General features: G+C 44.6%; 2 protein-coding genes and 1 long non-coding RNA gene across 7 annotated transcripts in view; 2 read left to right on the forward strand and 1 right to left on the reverse strand.

Annotated features, from left to right (window-relative positions):
• BCL2L11 (BCL2 like 11) overlaps positions 1 to 23,924 on the forward strand; it is a 93,679-nt gene that overhangs the window by 25,998 nt on the left and 43,757 nt on the right. For all 3 annotated transcript variants that reach the window (XM_083433189.1, XM_083433187.1, XM_083433188.1), the window contains exon 2: positions 11,855 to 11,999. In XM_083433189.1, coding sequence (XP_083289315.1) covers positions 11,953 to 11,999 — 47 coding nt within the window. In that variant the 5' untranslated portion in view covers positions 11,855 to 11,952. The remainder of the gene's footprint in view (positions 1 to 11,854; positions 12,000 to 23,924) is intronic.
• The window catches only part of LOC310674182 (uncharacterized protein), a 276,582-nt gene that overhangs the window by 17,438 nt on the left and 235,220 nt on the right, over positions 1 to 23,924 (reverse strand). For 2 of the 3 annotated variants that reach the window (XM_083433186.1, XM_083433185.1), the window contains one exon: positions 21,128 to 21,332. In XM_083433186.1, coding sequence (XP_083289312.1) covers positions 21,128 to 21,332 — 205 coding nt within the window. Of the gene's footprint in view, positions 1 to 20,631; positions 21,333 to 23,043; positions 23,127 to 23,924 lie in introns of those variants that run through there. The other variant, XR_014509417.1, reaches the window with a different exon arrangement.
• On the forward strand, positions 14,260 to 19,515 carry LOC310674253. Its single transcript, XR_014509482.1, has 2 exons — positions 14,260 to 15,388; positions 18,960 to 19,515. It is a non-coding gene; the product is annotated as an uncharacterized lncRNA (long non-coding RNA).

A 23,924-nucleotide genomic window follows, 5' to 3' on the forward strand; every position in this document is an offset into this window, starting at 1 on the left:
ATGGAAGAATGTGGTTGGAGGGAAGGGAGGTATTTTGACAGAGGAGCACTGGTTCGACTCATTGCAAATAGATTGCAGATGTGAAGAGATGGCGGTGACCTTCTCTTGCTGTTTTCTGCTCCTAAAATTAAATCGGAGGGAAAGTCTGTAACCACCACAACCACTAACACCACTTCAGACAAAGGTCTTGTTCTCACTGAGGTGTTAAGCATGTGACTAGATTGTGTCACGGCAGACTGCTGAAGGGGGTTACTTGGTCAAATGCTTATCCGTACAAAAAGTTCATTCCACGTGAAACACAAGATGTTAGGGAGAAGGGAACCTGGCCTACGCTTCATCCCTGATCTGCTGGTTTTCTAGGTGCAGCCAGGGGCCTATTTGGCACGGAGGATGCAAAACAGGTTGTTAGTGCTTGTTTTGTTTATATTATTTATTTTTTAAAAATCTGTTCCAATTCTTTCTCACAAAGAAACACAAAGCAGCTCACACACAGCAATAAAAACAGAATAAAACAAATGGAATCCCATCTCCGGAAGGGCTTTAAAGGTTAAATCCAGCACCTTGAATTGAGCTCCAAAACAAATCGGCAGCCAATGCAAATCATGTAGAAATGGTGAGGTGGAACTGAATTGCCTAGCTAGCTCCCATCAACATTGTGGTTTCAGTGCTTTGCGCTAATTGAAATTTCTGAACACTTCATGGGCAACCCTCTTTAAATAACTCAGGTTTTCTAGGTCATTCAGTCGAAATAAGGCTGCAATCCCATAACTACTTATGTGGGTGTGAGCCCTATTGAATTCAAAAGGACTTAATTCTGAGTAGATGTGAATAGGATTGCAGTGTAGGAGGACCTTCTTGATATCTTGATTACTTCTTTAGGCACCCAAAAGTGTAGCGGAGACAGGGCAAGCAATGAAGGAATACACAATTTCATACAAGTTCAACATAAAGTCATTTCATTTATTGTTAGTTTTGTTATGATTATCATCAGCTATTTTAGACCACCCTCTTAGACCACACAGTCCATTTTTTTGGCAGGCCACATGTGTATCAAATGGTGCTGTATTATTATTATTATTATTATTATTATTATTATTATTATTATTTTACACCCTTCAACCTAAGGTCCCAGAGAGGTTCACAGCAATTTAAAATTGTTGTTGTTGTTGTTGTTTAGCTGTCTGACTCTTCAATTTCCTTAAGAATGGATAGGTTTGATCTTCTTGCAGTCCATGGGACTCTCAAGAGTCTCCTCCAACATCATAATTTAAAAGCATCAATTCTTTGGCGATCAGCCTTCTTTATGGTCCAGCTCTCACTTCCATACATCACTACTGGGAAAACCATAGCTTTAACTATACGGACCTTTGTTGGCAAGGTGATGTCTCTGCTTTTTAAGATGCTGTCTAGGTTTGTCATTGCTTTCCTCCCAAGAAGCAGGCGTCTTTTAATTTCGTGACTGCTGTCAATTTAAAATACAACATTTAAAATAAATAGTTTAAAACTCTTAAATTACATCACAAGAACAGGGTGAACCCCCAAAGTATACCTCTCAATGACCAGGGAAAAGAGCATAAAATGAAAACAGTATAGCAAAGGTTCTAGATGCTCCTCTCTGAGAAGGGAGTTCTACAACATGGGGCTGCCACAGAGGATGCCCTCTCCTGAGCCGCTGCCACCCATAGCTTCTGAGCGTGGTGGACAACCAAGAAGGCCCCTTCTGCTGATCTTAGCACCCAAGAAAATCTGTAGTGAAAGAGCTGGCCTTTCAGATATTTGAGGCCTATTTGAGCACCTTGAATTGGACCTAGAAACCAACTGGCAACTGGGGGGGGGGAGAGAAAAAAGAAACCAACTGGCAACCAGTACAGCTGTTTTAAAACAGAGGGATATGAGCTTGAAATGGAATCTCAACCAGAAATCTGGCTGCTGCATTTTGGACCAGTTGAAGCTTCCAAGACATCTTCAAGGGCAGCTCCATGTAGAGCGCATTTCAGTAACCCAGTCTGGAACCTACTATGTTGTTGAGCGCATCATGCAAACCTCAACCTTTTCTCTTTGTAATGTGTGAGTTGGGATCTAAGTAGCGGGGACAATGAAAACTCACAGGTTGAATATTGTAGACTGTACTTCTAAGTTTGAAAAACTAGCGACTAGCTCTAGTTTATATAATCTGTTATTCTCCTTTTGAGTTTCAGTCCTTCTCATATGAGGAACAGCTACTATATGTCAGCAGGTTAAGAAGTAGCCACTGTTATTTTTTTTTTACCCTTGACAATATAGTTAAAATGCAAATTTTTCAAATTTCAGCTTGTAAAGGACAATCTGTTCTCCACTCACAAAACATTTACCCCATAACATTTTGGCTCACATGAGCCACCCACACAGAAACCAAAACAAGCTGTTAGGAGAAAATAGTAAGAGCATTTGACTATTGTCCCCATTAAAAAAAAAAATTAAGAAAAGAAAAATCCACCCTTCTTTACGCTGTACCATAACTTGTTTCAGTATGTGTGATATCTTGCGAGATTTGAGAAAGCAAAATGTGTTTAGGAAATGTTAGAAAGTGTCATTGTCATATGGAACCATTTGAAATCTATGTCAATCTTTTCTCACCTCGGGATATAAGACGTGTGAAATAGTTTTGGATGCATTGCTGGATATAAGGGTAATGGATCTGATCAGTCCCTGAGAGCCCCATGCAAGAGCAGGATATGACTATGTGTTTGTATTGTAATATAAAGTTTGGCAAATGCAATTAAATGATGTAATTTTCATCATCTGTCTCACACCAGGGGCTCTAACCTTACATATGAAGTTGCCTTTACTGAATCAGAGCATTGGTACAGCCAGCTTTTTCCTGTCTGCACCGTGTCCCAGTGTGGACATCTTGCTAAACCATAGTTTAGTGTGACAACAATGAGCTACAGTGAACCTCAGGCTTGAGCATCCCACACACAACTCCAATGCAGCCACAAGGGAGAGCTGGGTAGATTACCGTATGTTTCCAGTTTAGTTTACTGCAGCTTCTTGTGTTGTCCAAACCCAACAAACTCTGGTAAATGTTAACTGTGTTTTGTTTGAAACAACTCAACTTTAAACCATCTCTTATGGAGCTGCCATGTTTCAACAAAGCACCTTTAACATTAACCACAGTTTAGGGCATGGGTCAGTAAACTGGATCAGGCCCAATTGCCTTCTGGATCTGGCCCATGGACGGTCAGGGAATCGCTGCATGGATTGCCAGTGTGCGCCTTCTTTCCCGCTCCCTCAGATGGTGCCAGCGCCAGCGCCTCCTCCCTCCCTCCTCCTGGCTTCTCCCCGCCCTGCCTAGAGGAGGAAGGGGGCTGGGCTTTGTTGGTATTAGCAGCAGCAGCGCTTGAGTGGCCGCCATTTTAAGCAGCCCCTCTCCGGAGCCCTTTCGCATCGTCCCTCTGCCGCCGCTGCCACCAGCCCCTGCCGCTTACAAGACACAGGTAAGCAGCCACTGGGGCTCGTGATGCTCTTGCATTTTCCTCCCCCCCCCCAAAAGAAAATTAGTCCAACCCCCCACAAGGTCTGAGGGACAGTGGACCAGCCCCCTGCTGAAAAAACTTGTTGACCCCTGGTTTAGGGTTTGGATGACACAGTGATGATGTACAGTCTAAAAACAAAATAAAAAAATTCCTTCCAGTAGCACCTTAGAGACCAACTAAGTTTGTCATTGGTATGAGCTTTCGTGTGCATGCACACTTCTTCAGATACATGCACACAAAAGTGTGCATGCACACAAAAGCTCATACCAGTGACAAACTTAGTTGGTCTCTAAGGTGCTACTGGAAGGAATTTTTTTATTTTGTTTCGACTGCGGCAGACCAACACAGCTGTAAGTCTAGAAACAAACATATATATTCAAAACATTAAAACAAAAATGCAAATGCAACCAATATTTAAACACACAAAAGCATATAAAACTAAATTTCTGAGGTTTCAATGACATAAAATGGGGTCCAGCTTCATGGGTCAGGAAAACCCTGGGTAGAAAGCAAAGTCTTCAAAAGATTTCTGAAGCAAGTGATGGCTGCCACTTCACTTATGGCGGAGGGAAGCGCATTCCACAGTACAATGGTAAAAATAGAAAATGCCTGCTTTGGGCTCACCTCCCTATGATGTTCTGCCTGGTGGGGTACCACAAGTAGAATTTCCCCAACTGATCTAAGTGATCTTAGAGGCCTATACAGAAATAAGTGGTCCTTCAGGTAAACCGGTCCCCAAGATGTTCAAGGCTTCATATGTTAGACAGCAAGACCTTGAGCACAGCCCAGTAGCTGATTGGCAACCATTGAAGTTCCCCCAGCACAGGTGTAATATGTGTGCTTCCAGGAGCTCCACTCCACAAACTGGGCAAGGCATTCTGCACAGCTTCTGGATCAATTGCAGGTACCTGAAATGCAAGTCAAGCCCACAGGGTCCCCAGATGGACCCTATCCACCACTCTTGGGTCATGCTGTGTGAAATGTGGTTTGTGTGAGCATCATGGCAGAGCAGTTGGATAGTGTATAGTAGTCAGGAGAAGCACATCAGGAGTTATTCACACTAACAGAATAATAACAAATGGCTGGGGAAACATGTTTCATTTCTTTGTGGAAAGGCCCCATGCATCTTTTGAAATTTGATGGGAAATTGGAATTAATTTTGCAAACCAGCTAGGTGGTGTTGCAAGCCTCCATTCTCAGAGCATCCCAGAGCAATAGGAAGCTGCCTTAATGTCAAACCACAAAAGCAACTGAGATAACCATATGACAAATATCCATAGTTGCAAAGTAAAATGTTGCAAAAAAAGAAAAAAATCATCCACCCACAAAACAATCTGTATGTGGCGAAGGAACAAAATGTAAATTACTGTGAAGGGCAAATATTTTTTTTTAGATTTGCAGTGTGTGTGTGTGTGTATTTCTGCTTGGCAAACCTAGATAGAGATGCAGCTGCAAAAAGCCAATTGAAGCAAAGAATATAAGAAGTGAACAGAACAATATAAAGCAGGCGGAGCCAATGTAGTGTTTTCCGGATGTTGCTAGACTCAAACTCCCGTAATCATCCTCCATTCGCATGGGGCTTGGGGAGTTGGAGCAGAATCTCTCTTACCCTACTTCCCCACATCATGCATGATTTTAAATGCCTCTGAAATGTCTTCCTTTAGCTGCATTTCCTACCCCATCCCCCAAAACTAAGGCTAAAATTCCAAAGCTCAGGGATGGGGAATCCTTTTTTTTATGAAGGGATGTTAACCCATGGGAAAAACCAACTGCAGGCTTTGTGAGTCTCCGTCTACTCTGCTTTAAGTCTCCAAGGTTGGAGACTTAAAGGGAAATTGGAGACTTATAGAGAGAAGGAGAAAGCTGAGCCCTTTGCAAGTCTCCCCCTCAGTGCTATTTTTCTAGAAGAAGAAGAAGAAGAGGAAGAGGAAGAGGAGGAGGAGGAGTAGGAGTTTGGATTTAATATCAGTACCACTCCAGCGGGAAGGTAAATGGCGTTTCTGTGCACTGCTCTGGTTCGCCAGAAGCGGCTTAGTCAGAAGCTGTACGCCGGCTCCCTTGGCCAGTAAAGCAAGATGAGATTCCAGTGTGGTGTAGTGGTTAAGAGCGGTAGATTCGTAAGCTGGGGAACCAGGTTCGTGTCTCCGCTCCTCCACATGCAGAGATATCAAATCCAAACTCCTCTTCGTCTCTTCAAGATGAGCGCCGCAACCCCAGAGTCATCCGCAACTGGACCTAACGGTCAGGAGTCCCTTTACCTTTAAGGAGTCTCAAAGCGGCTAACAATCTCCTTTTCCTTCCTCCCCCACAACAAACACTCACTCTCTGTGAGGTGAGCGGGGCTGAGAGACTTCAGAGAAGTGTGACTAGCCCAAGGTCACCCAGCAGCTGCATGTGGAGGAGCAGGGAATCAAACCCAGTTCACCAGATTACAAGTCCACCACTCTTAACCACTACACCACACTGGCTGCCAGAGCTCTCCATGAGCTTCTCCCTTGTTCTCTTAGAATGGCAATGGTGCCCACCTGAGAGGTGCTGGAGCTCCAGCTGAAAAAAGGCCCTGCCCCCTCCACCTTTAAGTCCGCAATCTCAGAGGCTTAAAAGGGAAGCACAAGGAGACTTGGAAAAGGTTTTGCGAGTCTCTGCCTGATCCCCCTTTAAGTCTCCAAGATTGGGAATTTGAAGGTGAAAGGTGGAAACTCACAGCCTCTGAGATCTGAGGCTTAAGAGGGAAGCATGGAGAGACCAAAAAGTACACACACACACACACACCCATTCAAAGCAGTGTACTGAAATGCAACATAAAAACAAATAGAACTGTATAAAAACAGACAGCCTGCTTCTTGAGCAGGGAGATTAGATGATGTCAACATTTTAATGAATATTCACTCAGAATTGCTTTTGGGGAGGCTAAACAATGCTGCACCAAAACAAGTGTTATCCCACACGTACCTCTGCATGTTTCCTATCACTTTCCTTATCATAAGAAGTCTGATCATTTGGGGAAGTGGGTTTGTTGTGCAAGAGCTCCAAACCAGCTTTAGCCGTGCAACTTGAATTTGCCGGAATATGATTGAATCCCAGCTGAAATCGTGACAGGCTGGAAGTGCCTCCAAACAGGAATTGATGAATAATAGCATCCAATCTTATGAGTCAGGGAAAGCCTGGGTAAAAAAAAAAAGTGTTTTCACAAGATGCCTGAAACAGCTGGTTTCTGCTTCGCATGCAGCAGAAGGAAGGCCATTCCAGAGTGCAGGGGGCAACAGCAGAAAATGCTAATTCTTGGGATACCACCCAACTGATCTACAGTATCAGTTTTTGAGATGGTGTGGACCTGCACTATATATGGTCTCCTCGCAGATTCACCAAAGGCATTATCATGTTTCAACTCCCTCCTAGCTTATCAAACCTTGGTTACAGCTCATGGTTAGAGAGGAGGTGACTTAACTGCAAACTCAGGTTCAGACGACCCGCTAAACCTTGGCTGAGTTCGGAGCATCACAGTGGCTGCAAGCTCCTCTCCAGGAGCCTGCATGTTTGTGCAGACCCAATAGGCAGTAGTTTGGGTTACCATGACATGCGAACCGGACCACTGAGTCTGGCCAACCAGAGGTGACTCAACCACCTCTTCTGTCGCTTTTTTGGCCTCTGTGATGTCACAAAGAGGCTAGCCAGTCCCATGCCAGGCCATGGAGAATTAATATGGAAGACCTTAGGGTTACAAGATGCATAAGCACTTTTTAATAAATCGAACAATTACGGTCATCCCTCGCCTTCAGGTTGTGTTTTTTCAGGTTGCGGATCACCGAAACCCGGAAGTACTGGAACGGGTTACTTCTGGGTTTTGGCAGTCGCACATGTGCAGAAGAACTAAATTGCACCTTGCGCATGTGCAGAAGCTTTGAATCGCAACCAGCGCATGTGCAGACACGGGTTGTGAACGCTGTGGGTTGCAAACATGCATCCCGCACGGATCACATTCACAACCCGAGCATCTACTGTATTGCCCAAGGACCTCTTGATCCCTTACATCACTGCCTGATAACTGAGGTCTTAGGAGGAGTCACAGTTATAGTAGTGGTCCCCATGGCTTAGATGTATGGCTTGTAACCAGTAGGAATGGTGCATTCAGCATTGTGGGCCGAATTTTATAGAATTCCCTTCTGTTTGAAGTCAGACAGGCCCTCTCCCTGTTGAGCTTCCAGCGTCTACTGAATTCTGGTGTTTAACTCATTTTTATTTGCATTGTATTGAGTTTCTTGTGCACTGCTGAGAGAATATTGTAAGTGGGGTATACAGTGGTACCTCGGGTTAAGTACTTAATTCATTCCGGAGGTCTGTTCTTAACCTGAAACTGTTCTTAACCTGAAGCACCACTTTAGCTAATGGGGCCTCCTGCTGCCACTGCGCTGCCGGAGCACGATTTCTGTTCTCATCCTGAAGCAAAGTTCTTAACCTGAAGCACTATTTCTGCGTTAGCGGAGTCTGTAACCTGAAGCGTATGTAACCTGAAGTGTATGTAACCCGAGGTACCAGTGTACATTGTTGGAATAAATAAATATTGCCTGATTTTTAAGAGCTTTGAAACAACGCCACTGTACAAATCAGGCGAGCAGCTTCAGAACCTTTCACTAGAAAGCCCCTGGACACAGAAGCAGACAGTAAGATGTGTCTTACTTACAATATATTTATGCTGTTCTTTTTAGCTGCTTTTTGACTCCCCTTACCAGCAGGGAAAAAGATGTCCAGCTCTGGAGCACCTCACTTTATTAATGAAGGCAGGCATGTTACTTAAATAAAATACTCCATCTGGGATAGTAACACTTTTAATTGCTCTTGTGGGGGGACTAGCAAGAAAGCACATTTATCATTGCTGAGTCCTCCCCTTCTGCAGGGATAATACTGTCATCGCTGAGTAAGGATGGCGGACTGGTGGTTAATGAGCACAACTACCGTCTCTCGAGTTTGGGCATGACAGGAAAGTGGGTGTCAACAACTACTACCAGGGAATGCAGATAATTCTCAAGAGATCTCGGCTGGTTCTCTATTTAAACTCCTCTGACAGTGGTGTGATTTCTGAGCACAGCTAATGCCTAGCCCGGTTTCCTGTCTCCCAGAGTGGGTATTCTGAGACCCAAACTACAGATTATACCAGAGCCACGTATAAGGTTAACACAACAGCTGCTGCTCTGCTGCAAAAAGCATCCTTGAAATGGGCTGGTTTCAAGCAGAGAATCTGCTTGCAGGTGGAGCAGACGAGAGATGTTAGGGATGGAAGAGAAATTTAGTTTGGCTGGGATTTTAATGTGAACCTACCTGTTCCGCACATTCCACAACAGCGTGCAAGCTGAAATAGGTATCCTTCAAAATTCATACTGTGATGCAGTTCATTAACAAAATACTGTGTACAAAGAAGTCCGTATTTTGGGGGAGTGTGCATGAAATGTGTGTATTGGTGAAAATAATAAATAAAAGGCATTCTATTCACTTGCATAAATGTGTATATCAGGTGAAACAGCATACAAAAATGCGCGTATTGGGAGAAACTGGCACTAAAATGCTTGGAAATTTTCATGAGGACTAAAAAAAAAAAAATGCAGACAGATGCAGACTTAAGACTAGAAGAATGAGAAAATGAGAGAAACACAAATTGACAAATATGTCCACCTCCAGGAGGGCTTTGGGGAGAAAACAGGAGGTAGGTAAAGGGTAAAGCTACCCCTCTGCTGATTCTCTGTTGCAAATCAACCCCTCTCAAGGGATCTTTGGAGCTGGGTTAATGTTACATGCGGCTTCCATCTGATTTTACCCAGTGATGGTGAAATCAGTCGGAAGAGGAGAGTTTAAAGGGAGAAAGTTGGGGGAGAGGGCAGTGGCGTAGCATGGGGGGTGCAGGGGGGGCCGGACGCATCGGGCGCAACATCTGGGGGGGGGCGCTCGCACTCACAGCTCTCTGCCCCTCCCTGGCTCACTCACTCTCTCTCACTGCAGTGCTGGCTGTGCGAATCCAATCCGAGCCGCCGGGTCGCCGCCCACTGTGGAGGGGAGGGTGCCAGGCGTGCGGTGCGGTGCGGAGAGAGAGCGAGGGACTATCTGGGGGAGGGACAGTGCAGCGGGGGGGGGGGATTACTTGCCTTGCCCCGGGTTAGGGGGCGCAAATTACTTGCCTTGCCCCGGGTGCTGACAACCCACGCTACGCCACTGGGAGAGGGTTAAGCACCCTCTCATATCCTATCACCACTGCACATTTGCCCCTCCTGAGGTTGCTTTGAAGACGTAGCCAGTTGGACATTACACATGTCTACACTGTAACATTCGGCCTGAACCCTACCTCTTAGTATAGGTTTAGGTTGATGGAATGCCCACAGATACGTCAGCCCCTACAAACACCTGCTCAGACGTCGTGATGGACAGTGTGCCCACTCCTTCCATCATCAAACTGTACTATCAAGAAGCCTCCCTAATGAGCAACCCAAATCTCCCCTGGTCTAACTTAAGTCTAATAGATCTAGGTCTTTCCACTAGTATGTACCAGGGATTCTCGCTGCCTACTTAACGGAGGGGAACTAATTTTGCAGTTCCTGTTGCCTGAAAAACTGGGAGCAAAAAATATTTGTCGATATATTGCAAATTACCACACAGGGCCCCTCCAAGCTGGTGCTTCGTTGACAATAATGTTCTGGACACAATTAATACTGCGCAGGTGGTGATTTGTTCTACTTTGTGTGTTCTGCGTTGCTTCCCAGTCCAATCTCGCTGCTGATGTTCAGAGGGGTTATATAGTGCAACAAAAGCGAAACAAAAATAAGGTGGAACATTTCTGGTATAAACAATTATGGGATTTCAGTAGAAAGTTAGGGGATATGCACTGGCTGGAAATGAAGCAGTGTGACCACTGTGAAAATGGGAAAGTATATGGCAAACCATAATGAATATGCAATAAAAAGGGCATATGGAGGAACTCTTAGTCTGCAAGTAGATCCTGATCTGCCTTCTGACCACGCCTGGCGCCTGCTTTAGAACAACCCAACGTTATGGTGTATATCTAGTGTGTGTGAATGTATGAATATATCCCACCATTCACCAAAAGGTCCCAGGTCAGAATACAGGGTTACTCATATAAAACCATGATTATAACAGTAAAATGTGTGTGTGTGTGTGTGTGTGTGTGTGTGATAATTCCAAATAATACCTGTTATACTGTCAGTACAAGTTCATAACAGTAGGCTGAGTGCTGACCAGCAAAATTTAATTTTAGATTCACATCAATACCGCTTGAAAACAGGTTTATGCAAACAAATGTGTGTGTCACTTTCTGATTTATTGTTCCTTCTAATGTGGTATGGCATCTGGCACTTTTTCACAAATGTGAGATGAGTTGATGTCAAAGATGAGGCAGAAAATTCATACAGAAAGTAGTGGCGCATGTTTTGCCTTAAAATAGCACAATTAGCGTGTTTGGTGCTAATAGTAATTCTCCGTGCCTCTACAGCACTATAGAAAGGTCAAGGAGTTTCACATAATTCTCCTATTATCCTTACATCCACCCTGTAAGGTTGGCATAATTACCCCCGGGTTGCAAAAGGAGATTGAGCAGTGCGAGAAGCTGACTTGCCTATGGCTATCTAGCGAGTTTACTCGGCCCAGTGTACCTGAAGGAGCATCTCCACCTCCATCGTTCTGCCCGGACGCTGAGGTCCAGCACCGAGGGCCTTCTGGTGGTTCCCTCATTCCGAGAAGCAAAGCTACAGGGAACCAGGCAGAGGGCCTTCTCGGTAGTGGCTCCCGTCCTGTGGAACACCCTCCCATCAGATGTCAAAGAGATAAACAACTACTTGACATTCAGAAGACATCTGAAGGCAGCCCTGTTCAGGGAAGTTTTTAATGTGTATTTTTGGTCTCTGTTGGAAGCCGCCCAGAGTGGCTGGGGAAACCCAGCCAAATGGGTGGGGTACAAATAATAAATTATTATTATTATTATTATTATTATTATTATTATTATTATTACTGTATGAGCAAGGTGAGATTTGGTTGTGTTGTGTGCCCCTCTCCCTACTCACTGTTTCATAAGCTGGAAGAAGAAGAAGAAGAAGAGTTTGGATTTGATATCCCACCTTTCACTCCCTTTAAGGAGTCTCAAAGCGGCTAACATTCTCCTTTCCCTTCCTCCCCCACAACAAACACTCTGTGAGGTGAGTGGGGCTGAGAGACTGTGACTGGCCCAAGGTCACCCAGCAGCTGCATGTGGAGGAGCGGAGACGCGAACCCGGTTACCCAGATTACGTGACTACCGCTCTTAACCACTACACCACACTGGAACTAAATCATCCCTTGTTCAGTGTGGTACAAGAGAGTGCCTGTAGCTGAAGAACCTGGCCACTGAATCAGGCCAGTAGCCTATCTAGTCCAGCATCCTGGTCTCACCGTGGCCAGCTAGATGACTATGGGAATGTCACAAACAGGACCTGAACTGCAACAGCTCTGGTAAGCTTTGCCCACTCTTTCCTCCAAATGTGTCCCTCCTCATAGGAGCATAAAATATGTGGAAGCGAGTGGATTTGCGCTGCGAAAACCCAAGCAGACTGCACAGAGCTCCAGAAGCATCTTCTCAAAGTATAAAAGGCTCTCTCCCCACGTGTGATACCCAGCAACACTGGATTCTGACAAGATGGTGATTGTAGGCTGACTAATCCAGCAGCGCCTCAGCCCCATCTGCACTATACTTTTAAAGCAGTATCATACCACTTTAAATACTCGCGACTTCCACCGAAGAATCCTGCGACGTGCAGTTTGCTGAAGACACTGGGAATTATTCCCTGAGAATTGTTCACAATGCCCAGAGTGGTTTTAACAATCAATCCCTCTTCCTACTGGGAATTTTAGTGCTTGGGTGAACAAGCATCTCCTAAGAACTCTCAGTACCCTTAATACAGGATTCTTTGAAGGAAGATTTGACTGTATAAAGTTGTACGACAGTAAGAGCCAACCTAATTTTGCTTGTTTGGCTTTTTGCTCACTCCCCACCCTTCTTTGTCTAGCCTGACGAAGAATTTTGGAAAGCTCAAAAGTGTGCTTGGCATTTCGTGACATTTTGGTTGGTTCTAATATAGATACTGCCCAGCTGTGGGTTTGGGAGTTCTTTTCCGTATGGAGACTGGTTTTGGTTTTGACAGATTAGCATGTCTCCCACCCAGCCCAACAAGCTAACCTAGCAATTGTTCCCCACAAAATGTCACTACTTATTTCTGTTGGCGCTGCACAGAGTTATGTCCACAGACTCTAAGATCAAAGAATTTCACATCACTTTCATTAGTGCCACATTTGGTATTTCCTGGCCGTGGGTCCCCCCCCCCTCCTTCTCTTTTCTCTTCGTTGATGGTTGAGTTGAGGTAAATGACTGTTTCTGTGTGAGACCCCCTGACGAAACATCATGTTAAAATGAGGCCAGTTATCTTGCCAAATGTTTGCATTGCTTTGCATCAAGCATGACTCCCTCCTGTGCCAGAAATAATCTTACATGGCATTAATCAGATTTGCCGAGCAATTGAAGCAATAATTCCTCTCTCAGCACAGATTTAACTGGATTTTAAAACTCCTGCCATGCAGGAAACATTGCCTGGTTAAGCCGATGCATCCTGTTGGGGGGGAGATGCACACTAAATAAAAGTTATAAATTATGAACAACAAAAGAAGTGAACATTTTTTCTAAATTGCCTCTTGCAGAAAGCTGGAAGACTGTGGGGTCCTCCACAACGGTGTGTTTTTGTGGGTATATGCTGCCATAAGAGTGCTGATTCTATACTAGACTGTCCATACATTATTCTGGTTTATTGTTCTGTAATGCTTCCCCAGTGTTATTGTGTTACGGCCTACCAGGTTGCTGTTGTTTTATGCTGCTTTTGTTGCACTGTAACATCCACCAAGTGTGGTGGGGAGCCCCGTACAGCAGAGCACAAGGAGGGATTTTCAAAGCCCCCTTCTGAAACCCCTCTCCCAAGCTGCTATTAACCCTAGCTAGGAAACTTCCAGAGCTGCCAATCAGTTTCCATCACGGTCATGGCAGAACGAATGAGTTAAACCTCATCCCTACACACTGTAGTCTCAGTCCTGATTAAGGCTGTACTTCCTGACAGCTAAACATGTTAAAAATAAGGAGTGGGGAAGGTTTTTCAGTGTGTGTGGGGGGGGGGGTCACAATACCTTAGTGGAAAGTTATTGCCGGGTGCATTCCAAAAGTGAGCAGGGCCAGGCAGTTACACAATACTTTACAACACACACCTCTTAACGCACAACACACACTTGATGCACTGTCACAGACACACAAAGATTATGACCTCCCTCTACACCCCCCAAATAGGCTCCCTCCACTCTTCAGCTGATTCACATTGATCAGCTAAGGAGAGAGTTACTTTCATCCCCTTTGCCAACATACCGCAGTGATCTACGGGATCATCTGAGGAGTAGGGAGGTTTCAGTTTTCATCCCCATCCTGGAAAACACCCAATGGAGTGCTGCAATTGGAAGGAAACCAGTCTACAGGGTTGTTGCTTTATCATCATTAAAAGAAAGAAAACGGAAGAGGCTGTTAGGTTAGCTGAAAGGACTTCATGGGCCAGATCTGGTCTGCAGCCATATACCTCCACCCAACATTAAGCACAAATACATATTTAAGCTCTCAGCTGTTCACAGATCCCAGCAGCTCCTACCTAGCTACAAGCTAGGTAGGGTGGTTTTTGGGGGAGAGAACTCTACTTCGATAGAGGTTTCTAAAACCATGCATAGTGTGAAGACAGTGGATAGAGGGAGAAATTTACAGTAAAAGCCTCCCATGAAAGAGGAGAAACCTTACCTAATAACTAGGAAGGAAAGTGAGGAAGCAACTCAGAACCAAGTAAGTAAAACTAAATTGTAGACAACGAGAATTGAGGAACGCCTTCTACAGGAAGAGTACATCCAACTAGAGCAGGAAGCCCTCTTATACCCTCTTCTGGTCAAGAGGGGTCCACTAGGTGGGTGAAGTCAGTCCCAGGTCTGAGGACATTTCACCAAGTACCACCTGCAGTTTTGTGGCTCACCACACGAGGCAGCTGTTTACATATCTCAGACAAGTTACTAGATAGGACTTTCTTTTCTTTTCTTAGTTTAGGGAGACAGCCCAATGGAAAAGTGATAAAGGTTTCTAAAATTGTGCACAGTGTGTGGAGAAGTAGATAGATAGAAACACTTCTCCCTCTCTTGGAATATTAGAAATTGGAATTACCTGTGAGATTCACTGACAGTAGCTTCTTTGGTGGCAAAATACTCTTCACTTTGAGTATTCATTGTGTAGGATTCTTTGCCACTGAGTGCCACTGGGTCAAGAGCTTAGATGGCTGTTACAGAAGATTAGAGCAAAACCCTGCTCATAGGGAGGTCAACAGCCCTCTCCTGCTATTGTTCCCCTGCAAAAACTCTCAGAAGCAAATGGCTGAACCAGAATTTATTAAGAAATTTACTAGAATTTATTCTCTGCCATCCCAGCTCTCTAAATTAGTATAGCAAAGCCAGGAAGATTGTGATCACTACTAATACCTCTGCTGTGGTGGATCGTCACCGCTCTTATCTTTTATACACTTGAGCTTTGGTTAAAAAGGCCACAGACTATCTCTCTCTCCATTGGATGGCTTTCTGACCCTACTGTTTACATTTTTTACCCTTCAATGTGCGCATGAGCGCTAGACGATAACACATCATGAGTCTGACAAAGCCAACAGAAGATTATGCCACAATACATGGTTAGTCATAAAGGTGCTGCCTACAAGATTCTTTTTTGATGTGACAACAACCTTGCATTGTTGCATGCCACTATGAGATATTGGTGGACAAGCCTACAGGTACTCGTAGGACTGCCTTGCTATGGTTCTCTTCATTCCAGGCTGGGTGGCCTCAGAGTATTTTGATGAGTGGCTGGAGTGGTTAAAGTGTCAGAGTAGGACCCGGGAGACCAGGGTTCGAGTCTCCACTCAGCCATGAAGCTAACTGGGCTGGCCTTGGGCTTTTACCTCACAGAGTTGTTGAAGGCTCTGTTGTCTCCTCCTCCAGATTCACCCCACGCAGGTCTCAGTAACGCACACTAGGTTGGCTCCCTCATTCAGTATCCAATTATGGATCCGTAAGGACTTGTTGTGAACCAACCTGGCAGTGCACTGCCAGACTGTTGACTACAGAGGCAGAACAAATGAATCCCAGGAAGGGTGAGGGATAATAAGTAGACACCTGACCCCTGTCCTTCCTTTGTAACTGCATGCTCACCCACACACCATATTTCGCCAGTCCTGTAACTGCCTGAATTAAAGTTCCTTCCGCCCTCTTTCTGATCTTATTTTCCCCAAAGCACATGCCAACAACAGAATCCAACAGTAGGGTAACACACCAACCCATTGTGCAAGTGTGCTTTCTAGGATAGCATCCAGTTCCTACATAGGTTGCCCTCCCTTAATGTAAGCTCTCACCAGAAGATAGATGAGGATAAGTTGGGGAAAAAACACCCTCTTGACAAGATCTCCCTCTCACCAAGGAGGGTCCATCAAATTCACACACACCACGCTCTCATAGCGCTCACATAAATGCAAATCCAAACAAAGAGAAAAGGGTAGTGTCCTCGCTACAGACCCCAAGGATCCCCCCCCTTCCTGTGTTATCCTGCTGCACTGCAAGTCCTTATTAAGGAGCTAAAAGGTAAAGGGACCCCTGACCATTAGGTCCAGTCATGGCCGACTCTGGGGTTGCAGCGCTCATCTTGCTTTATTGGCCAAGGGAGCCGGCGTACAGCTTCGGGGTCATGTGGCCAGCATGACTAAGCCGCTTCTGGCGAACCAGAGCAGCGCACGGAAACGCCATTTACCTTCCTGCTGGAGTGGTACCTATTTATCTACTTGTACTTTGACGTGCTTTTGAACTGCTAGGTTGGCAGGAGCAGGGACCGAGCAACGGGAGCTCACCCCGTCGCGGGGATTCGAACCACTGACCTTCTGATTGGCAAGTCCTAGGCTCTGTGGTTTAACCCACAGTGCCACCCACACCCCTTAAGTAGCTAGATGGCAGCAAATGAGCCAAAGGTGCTGCTGCTGCCTCTTCCCCTCCTTGCGGATTCTGCCAAGACCCAGGGATGCAAAGGTTGTAGGGCAGCCAGGGAAATCGTGGGCAGGTCTTTCCCAACCTCCATGCTCTTTATATGTTGTTATCAGTTGTGTTTTGATGTGTTTCCAGCTGCCTTGAGAAGGATAGCCCTGAAAGGTGGCTACACATGCTGGAATAACCCCCCCCCCAAAAAAACCCCACAACCTCAAGGGGTAGACTGCTGCTGTTATGTACTCTATATAGAGCAACCACTGCTTGACTGTTTTTTGATCCAGTTCCAAGCAGATTAGCTGCAATGCAATTTTCTTCCAACTTTCATATTCGTCTAGATCGACTACAATATCCAATAGGCTTTTGCATTCTGAGTTAGTGGCGCTCCTTTATCCAGTTTTTCATTCTGCAAATGATTTATGCAAGCTTAACTTTACACACTGTGAAGAACCCTATTGGTTTCAGAGGAGCTTACTCACAGCATGAGACATTAGCCGAACGCATAAATCATTCCAGAAGAGTGCTCTTTGAGGCCTATTTTCATTAGTATATATATTTTTGAACAGCAAATGCAAGGAATCGAAACTTGGAATTAGCAGCTAGTAAAACTTCCTTTCAAGAATTCAACTGCTTTGGTTAGGCATTACATGGCACTACCTTGTGTTTTTGTGTCACACTGTTAACATTCCTAGCACTGATGTGGTGCTATAATTTAGTGCTTTTAATTGGGCAAACATTACCAGTCCAGACCATATTTCAGAAATATAGCATTAACAAAAATGTTCAACATCTGTGTTTTTATAGGAATGTTTACCTACCTTAGAGTCAGTGGTGGGAGACCAGAAAAGGGATAATAAGTCAGGATTTTTGTCAAGTTTCATGCGCCGGTCAACATTTGCACAGTAGTCCGCAGTGAGGTGTTGAAAAGCAAGTTGTTAACCGGTGATAAGAATTCCACATTTGTTGTTTTGTTAAACAATGGTCACCTTTCTTTACAGTTAGTTTTATCACCATAGCCATATATTTGAATTTCAGCAAAAGGGGGGGAGGGTGGAACTGTGTACCCCAAATGCTGTACCAACCAATTTATAATGAGATTAACATCTTGGTCCTTTAAATGCTTTTGCAGCAGTTGTGCAAATACTGGCGTATGCCTTTCCAGCTTACAGATGCATCTTGTTTTTATGGGCCCGGCTACTCATTTGCTTCTTCCCAACCTCAGGTTCTGATGTAGCCTGGCATTTAATGGTGAACAAATATGAGGGGACATAAAGTTGTTAAGTTTCCTTTTTGACGTGGTGCTTCTGTGTCTTTTAACAGCCTGACACCCAGAAATCAAGCAGGTGTATCTTTTCCAGACATGCATATTTATGTTATTACAATAACATAACATTTATATTATATTATATTACATTACATTACATTACATTACATTACATTATTATATTATATTATATTATATTATTACTTTGTATAATCATAGAATCATATCATAGAATTGTAGAGTTGGAAGGGACCATGAAGGCATTCTCTGTGGCAGTCCCTAATTTGTTGAATTCCCTCCCCAAAGGGATATGTCTGGCACCTTCATTGTTCAGCTGTTACATATTGTCCATTGTTATGCTGAAGATGCACCTCTTTACCCCATGCTTTGATGCTTGCTCTATCTATCTATCTGTCTATCTATCTATCTATCATCTATCTACTATCTATCCTATCTATCTATCTATAGAACACATTCTAGTTGTGACGGTAACTTGTTTGAAATTTTTTAATGCTGTTGTTGTAACCTACTCTGGGACATTCTGGTGACAACAACAATTTACCACCTTTTCTCTTTGCCTTGCAACTTTAGACATTATTGATTATTACTTAATATATACTCATGTACAGGCTGCCTGACAATACAAGAAGACTAGTCCCTGCCTCAAGGAACTTACAATCTAAAATTCAATACAGGTGAAAGAAACAACAGAGGAAGAGGAAAATTTATTCTGAAAAACTTTCACCAGCCACTGTTGATTTAATAGTCTCTCAAACAATAACTGTTGTCATATTTTAAGGTTTATTAATGTTGTGTGTGTGTCCTACTATTTTTTCTAGAAAGTTTTTTTTTTTTTTACTTTAATTTGTATGTCACTTTGGGCACACCGATAAAGAAAAAGTGAGTCCTAAATCATAGAAATAAATGTAAATTCATTTCCCAGAAACCAATTCAGCTTATCTTTACAATGGCTGGGACAAATGAAATAAACCCAGTCTTTTCCTTAGTCTTATGTTAATTGGTTTCTTTCCTATTGTTGCACCGGTGACAATGCTGAACTTTATCTGTAGGATCAGTCTCCAGAAGAAGAAGAAGAAAATTGCTGATGGGTCTGTTTACTTGAATACAGGGATGGATGCAACCCCAGGAGGCACCAAAATAATGCTGCAAATGGAGCAAAGCTTGTGTAGCTGATACCTTGGAGGCCTGTTGTAATAAATGCCCAGCTCTCTTGGGAATCAGGGAAGACAAAGCAGCATGCAGCATAGGCATCTGTGTGTGAATTTTCTCAGTGTACCTAGAGTCCATTGCAGTCATGTGAGCTTTGTTCGCTGGCCCTTTTCTCTTTTCAGTTGTCAATATTAGCACCAGAAGTGACTTCTGACTTCATGGGAACCAGGAGGGGGAGAGGGGTGAGTCATTGCTCTTTTAAGCCACATAAGCGCTCTCTCATGGCATGGCTTTTAAAAGCAACACAAAGAATTGGATCTATATGGGTTCATCCCAGCCAGATGCTGAATTCCTTATGGGAGAAGCTGACCGTGCTCCATTCCCACACAAATCAATGAATGAGCCTCACCATGGGATGCAGAATCCGAGCTCTCCCCTGCCCAACACACACACACACACACAAAATAACCACTCACTTGGCACATGACAAAAACAACCATGCAAAAAATAATGATGATGATGTTATACTTCGGTACTTTCTGAAATCTGCAAATGACAAAACAGTCCTTGCAAAAATCCAGCACAGAGGAGGCAATTATTGCAATGTGTATTTCTTAAAATAAATGTGATCTGTAGAAAGGTGTCAGCAAAAGTACGTGCATTTTTGGAAAGAAAGGCACTTTTAAAAGTGCAAGGTCCTGCAGCTTTAGAAGCACGGGTATCCTGCCAGGAAAAAAACAACCCCCCAAGGTGCCAATGGAGAGCCAGTGTGGTGTAGTGGTTAGAGCGCTGGGAGACCAGTGTTCAAATTTCCACTTGACTACAATGCTCACTGGGTTACCTTGGGCCACTCACTGTCTCTTGGCCTAACTGACCTCATGGGGTTGTTGTTGGGGGGCGGGGTTAACATGAAGAAAAGAACCACGTAGCCCACCTTGAGACCCTTGGAGGAGAGGTGGGAAATGAAGGGAAATGAAGCACTTGAAAAAGTAACTGATGCGAGTGCAATCCTATGCATTACTTACTCTGCTCTGGTCAGACCTCACCTGGAGTACTGTGTCCAGTTCTGGGCACCACAGTTCAAGAAGGACACTGACAAACTGGAACGTGTCCAGAGGAGGGCAACCAAAATGGTCAAAGGCCTGGAAACGATGCCTTATGAGGAATGGCTAAGGGAGCTGGGCATGTTTAGCCTGGAGAAGAGGAGGTTAAGGGGTGATATGATAGCCATGTTCAAATATATAAAAGGATGTCACATAGAGGAGGGAGAAAGGTTGTTTTCTGCTGCTCCAGAGAAGCGGACACGGAGCAATGGATCCAAACTACAAGAAAGAAGATTCCACCTAAACATTAGGAAGAACTTCCTGACAGTAAGAGCTGTTCGACAGTGGAATTTGCTGCCAGGGAGTGTGGTGGAGTCTCCTTCTTTGGAGGTCTTTAAGCAGAGGCTTGACAACCATATGTCAGGAGTGCTCTGATGGTGTTACCTGCTTGGCAGGGGGTTGGACTCGATGGCCCTTGTGGTCTCTTCCAACTCTATAATTCTATGATTCTATTCTATGATTCTACTCAAAAGTTGTAAGTGCCATTGGATGGGATCAACGAACTGATCCCACTAGCAAAAGACTTCACAAGGACTTAACTGTGATTCCTGTATTGCGGGCGTTGGACTTGATGACCATTGGGGTCCCTTCCAGCTCCACAATTCTATGATTTTATTACTTTTGCAAGCACAACATGGCTTTTTGCCCTCCCGGGCATTCCCCTTGTGCCCATGAAAAATTGGATCTGGGGGGTCAAGAGAATCCCCAGCACACAAGGGTGTGTGTGGGTGTGTGGGTGTTTTACCTGACAGGCTGAAAAGCTTCCGCTGTTGATTGCCATAGGGCTATGTTCAATTCTTCCCATTGTAGCCAATGGTGTGGCTTCCTGGTAAATGTGTTTAGGATTTTAGCCTTGCTGTGTATATAAGCTGTCAATGCCACAAACAGGGGTGGCAGAGATTCTCACCACCACCACCTCTCTGTTCCAAATACTGAAGCTGACCTGCACATCAGCGGAAACTCACTTCAACACTCTGTAGCTGAGTGTCCTCCAGCACACTTGAGTGCAGCACATTAGTTCGGAGATTGCAGGGCAAGTCATGCGGCACACCCAGTTCCAACACCTCACTGTTGCTCATCCATATCTTCTGCCTGAGGGCAGCTGCCTCACTCTGCCAGTCATGGGGAAAGCCCTGTTTCATCAGATGCACTTGATGTTCTCCTGTTCTCCTGAAAAGCAACACAGGTTACCTCAATACACAATAATATTAATAATAATAATAAATTTTATTTATACCCCGCCCTACCCAGCCAAGACTGGGTGGCTAACACCAGGTATAAAAACAATTGTTTAAAATACAACTTAAAAACAAGGTTAAAATACAACATTAAAATGTAGCCTCATTTCAGTAGAAACTCAAATCAAAAACTTTTGGGGATGAAAACATCAAATCTTCACCAAGGCCAACTATCCAGACTGGCCCAATGTGGGCCAGAAAAAAGCCAGGGAAGTCCCCAAATATGAGTTCCATCACAGAAGGAGAAAGGAAAAAGGAATGAGGGGGAGGGGATCAAGTTTATTCCAAGCCAAAGGCCAGGCGGAACAACTCTGTCTTACAGGCCCTGTGGAAAGACATCAGACCCAGCAGGGCCCTGGTCTCAAGAGACAGAGTGTTCCACCATGCTGGAGCCAGTGCTGAAAAGGCCTTGGCTCTGGTTCACAAGTGAAGAAAAGCCAGCAAGAATAGAATGTAGTCCTCAAATCAGCTTGATATATTAACACGGCAGCTTAAGAACTCAAAAGGAAGACATCATTAATAATATTCGTAGGCTTCTCCCTGCCCCAGTCCCCAAACAGCAGGAAACCGAGGAGTGACACAACTGGGTTTCGTTTCCTTTGGATAGGGTGGCCATTTACACAGTGCCACAAAAGAGAACAATGATTTGCTAGTGTATAGGTATAGATGCAGTTTTAGAAGCAATTGCTATAATTTAAATAGAGATACAGGGACGTGGGTGGCGCTGTGGGTAAAACCTCAGCGCCTAGGGCTTGCTGATCACATGGTTGGTGGTTCGAATCCCCACGGCGGGGTGAGCTCCCGTTTTTCGGTCCCAGCTCCTGCCCACCTAGCAGTTCGAAGGCACCCCTAAGTGCAAGTAGATAAATAGGTACCGCTTTATAGCGGGAAGGTAAATGGCGTTTCCGTGTGCTGCGCTGGTGCCGGCTCGCCAGAGCAGCTTCGTCACGCTGGCCACATGACCCGGAAGTGTCTCCGGACAGCGCTGGCCCCCGGCCTCTTAAGTGAGATGGGCGCACAACCCTAGAGTCGGACACAACTGGTCCGTACGGGCAGGGGTACCTTTACCTTTAAATAGAGATACATCTCAACGTAATGGGGGAAACTGAACAAGCGACCTGTGTGCCTGGCTCAGTCTGTTGGGCAGGTAATGTCCAGGCCCCTGTTATTTTCTTGTGGTTCTTTATCTTAAGGCAATACTTGAATTTCAAGTGGATGACCCCTTCAGATAGAGCAGTATTTCCTAAACTTGGGTCTCCAGCTGTTTTTGGACTACAACTCCCATCATCCCTAGCTAGCAGGACTAGTGGTCAGGGATGATGGGAATTGTAGTCCCAAAAACAGCGGGAGACCCAAGCTTGGGAAACGTCGAGATAGAGAGTTGCCTTCTGGCAACCCTTAAAGAAATAAATAATAAACATGCATAGGATTATTCTGAAAAGCACTGAATGTGGGGCATAGGTTTCTCCTGTGCCACATTATACATTTTTGCAGGGTCAAAAGGGGCTTTGTTTCTGGTTGAGTGCAATAGTGCTGGCTAGTGGCATCCTAGAAAGCAGAATGAAGGCAGTTATGACAGGCTTTTGGAGAAACTTAAGCAAGCAATCCAGTTTGACTCAGGATTGTTGGGAACAAATGCTTACTAATGAGTCTGTAGCAACTCCCAATTGGGGATTTTACAGAGGAAGAAGGTTTGAAGGGGATTTCAGCTTTCTCATCTTTCTCAGCCCGCCCTGCCCCAAGCTTGGGTCATTCGGACTCTTAATTCCTGCAATACTGAAAACATTTATCCTACTTGTTCCTCAAATCCTAACGACCTGAAACTGAAAGAAATGGCAAAATCTGAGTGAACACAGATCAGATTGAAAGGCTGTTTTCTCATCAGAGAGGATGTGTTCCAAATTGAGATTAATTCATCTACTGGCATCTTGGAACATTGTAATAAATCAGCTAGGAAAACCGGAAACATAATTTAGCCCATTTCACATTTTAGTAGCAAGGCAAATAAACGTCATTCATGGCAAGACAAGATTCAGAGCAATGTTCCAATTATATGTTCAATTTAAATTACAAAAAAATCCCAATGTATTTGAATTTGTCGTTGTTGTTTTTAAATTGGGGTGTTAGGGGTGGGTAGTATCTTTGATGAGGGTCCCCCACCCTCTCATCTGTGGCTCCTAGAAACTGTTAGCATGCAACAGCAGTCGCACCCTGGGAACAGCTTTGATTGGCTGGCCAAACCAGGTGAGGATAGCGGATGGATCTCAAACCCTTGGTAAGTTAGGGGATTCACCTGCATGTGAAGATAGACTCTGGCAGACTGCGCAAACAAGATCAATACTGGGTCCAACTGTCAAGAAGGTGGTTTCTACACGAGCTGTAGAGGGAAATGAGGAGCAGATAGGACTCGTCAACCTGAGAAGGTCGCCCATGTAGATTGAAAACTCTGATCCTAAACCTCCAGTGCCTTATAGCTATACAGTGGAACCTCGGGTTACATACGCTTCAGGTTACATACTCCGCT

The sequence above is a fragment of the Podarcis tiliguerta genome (assembly GCF_965153285.1).
Source record: "Podarcis tiliguerta genome assembly, chromosome: 3".
In the NCBI taxonomy this organism is placed as follows: Eukaryota; Metazoa; Chordata; class Lepidosauria; order Squamata; family Lacertidae; genus Podarcis; species Podarcis tiliguerta.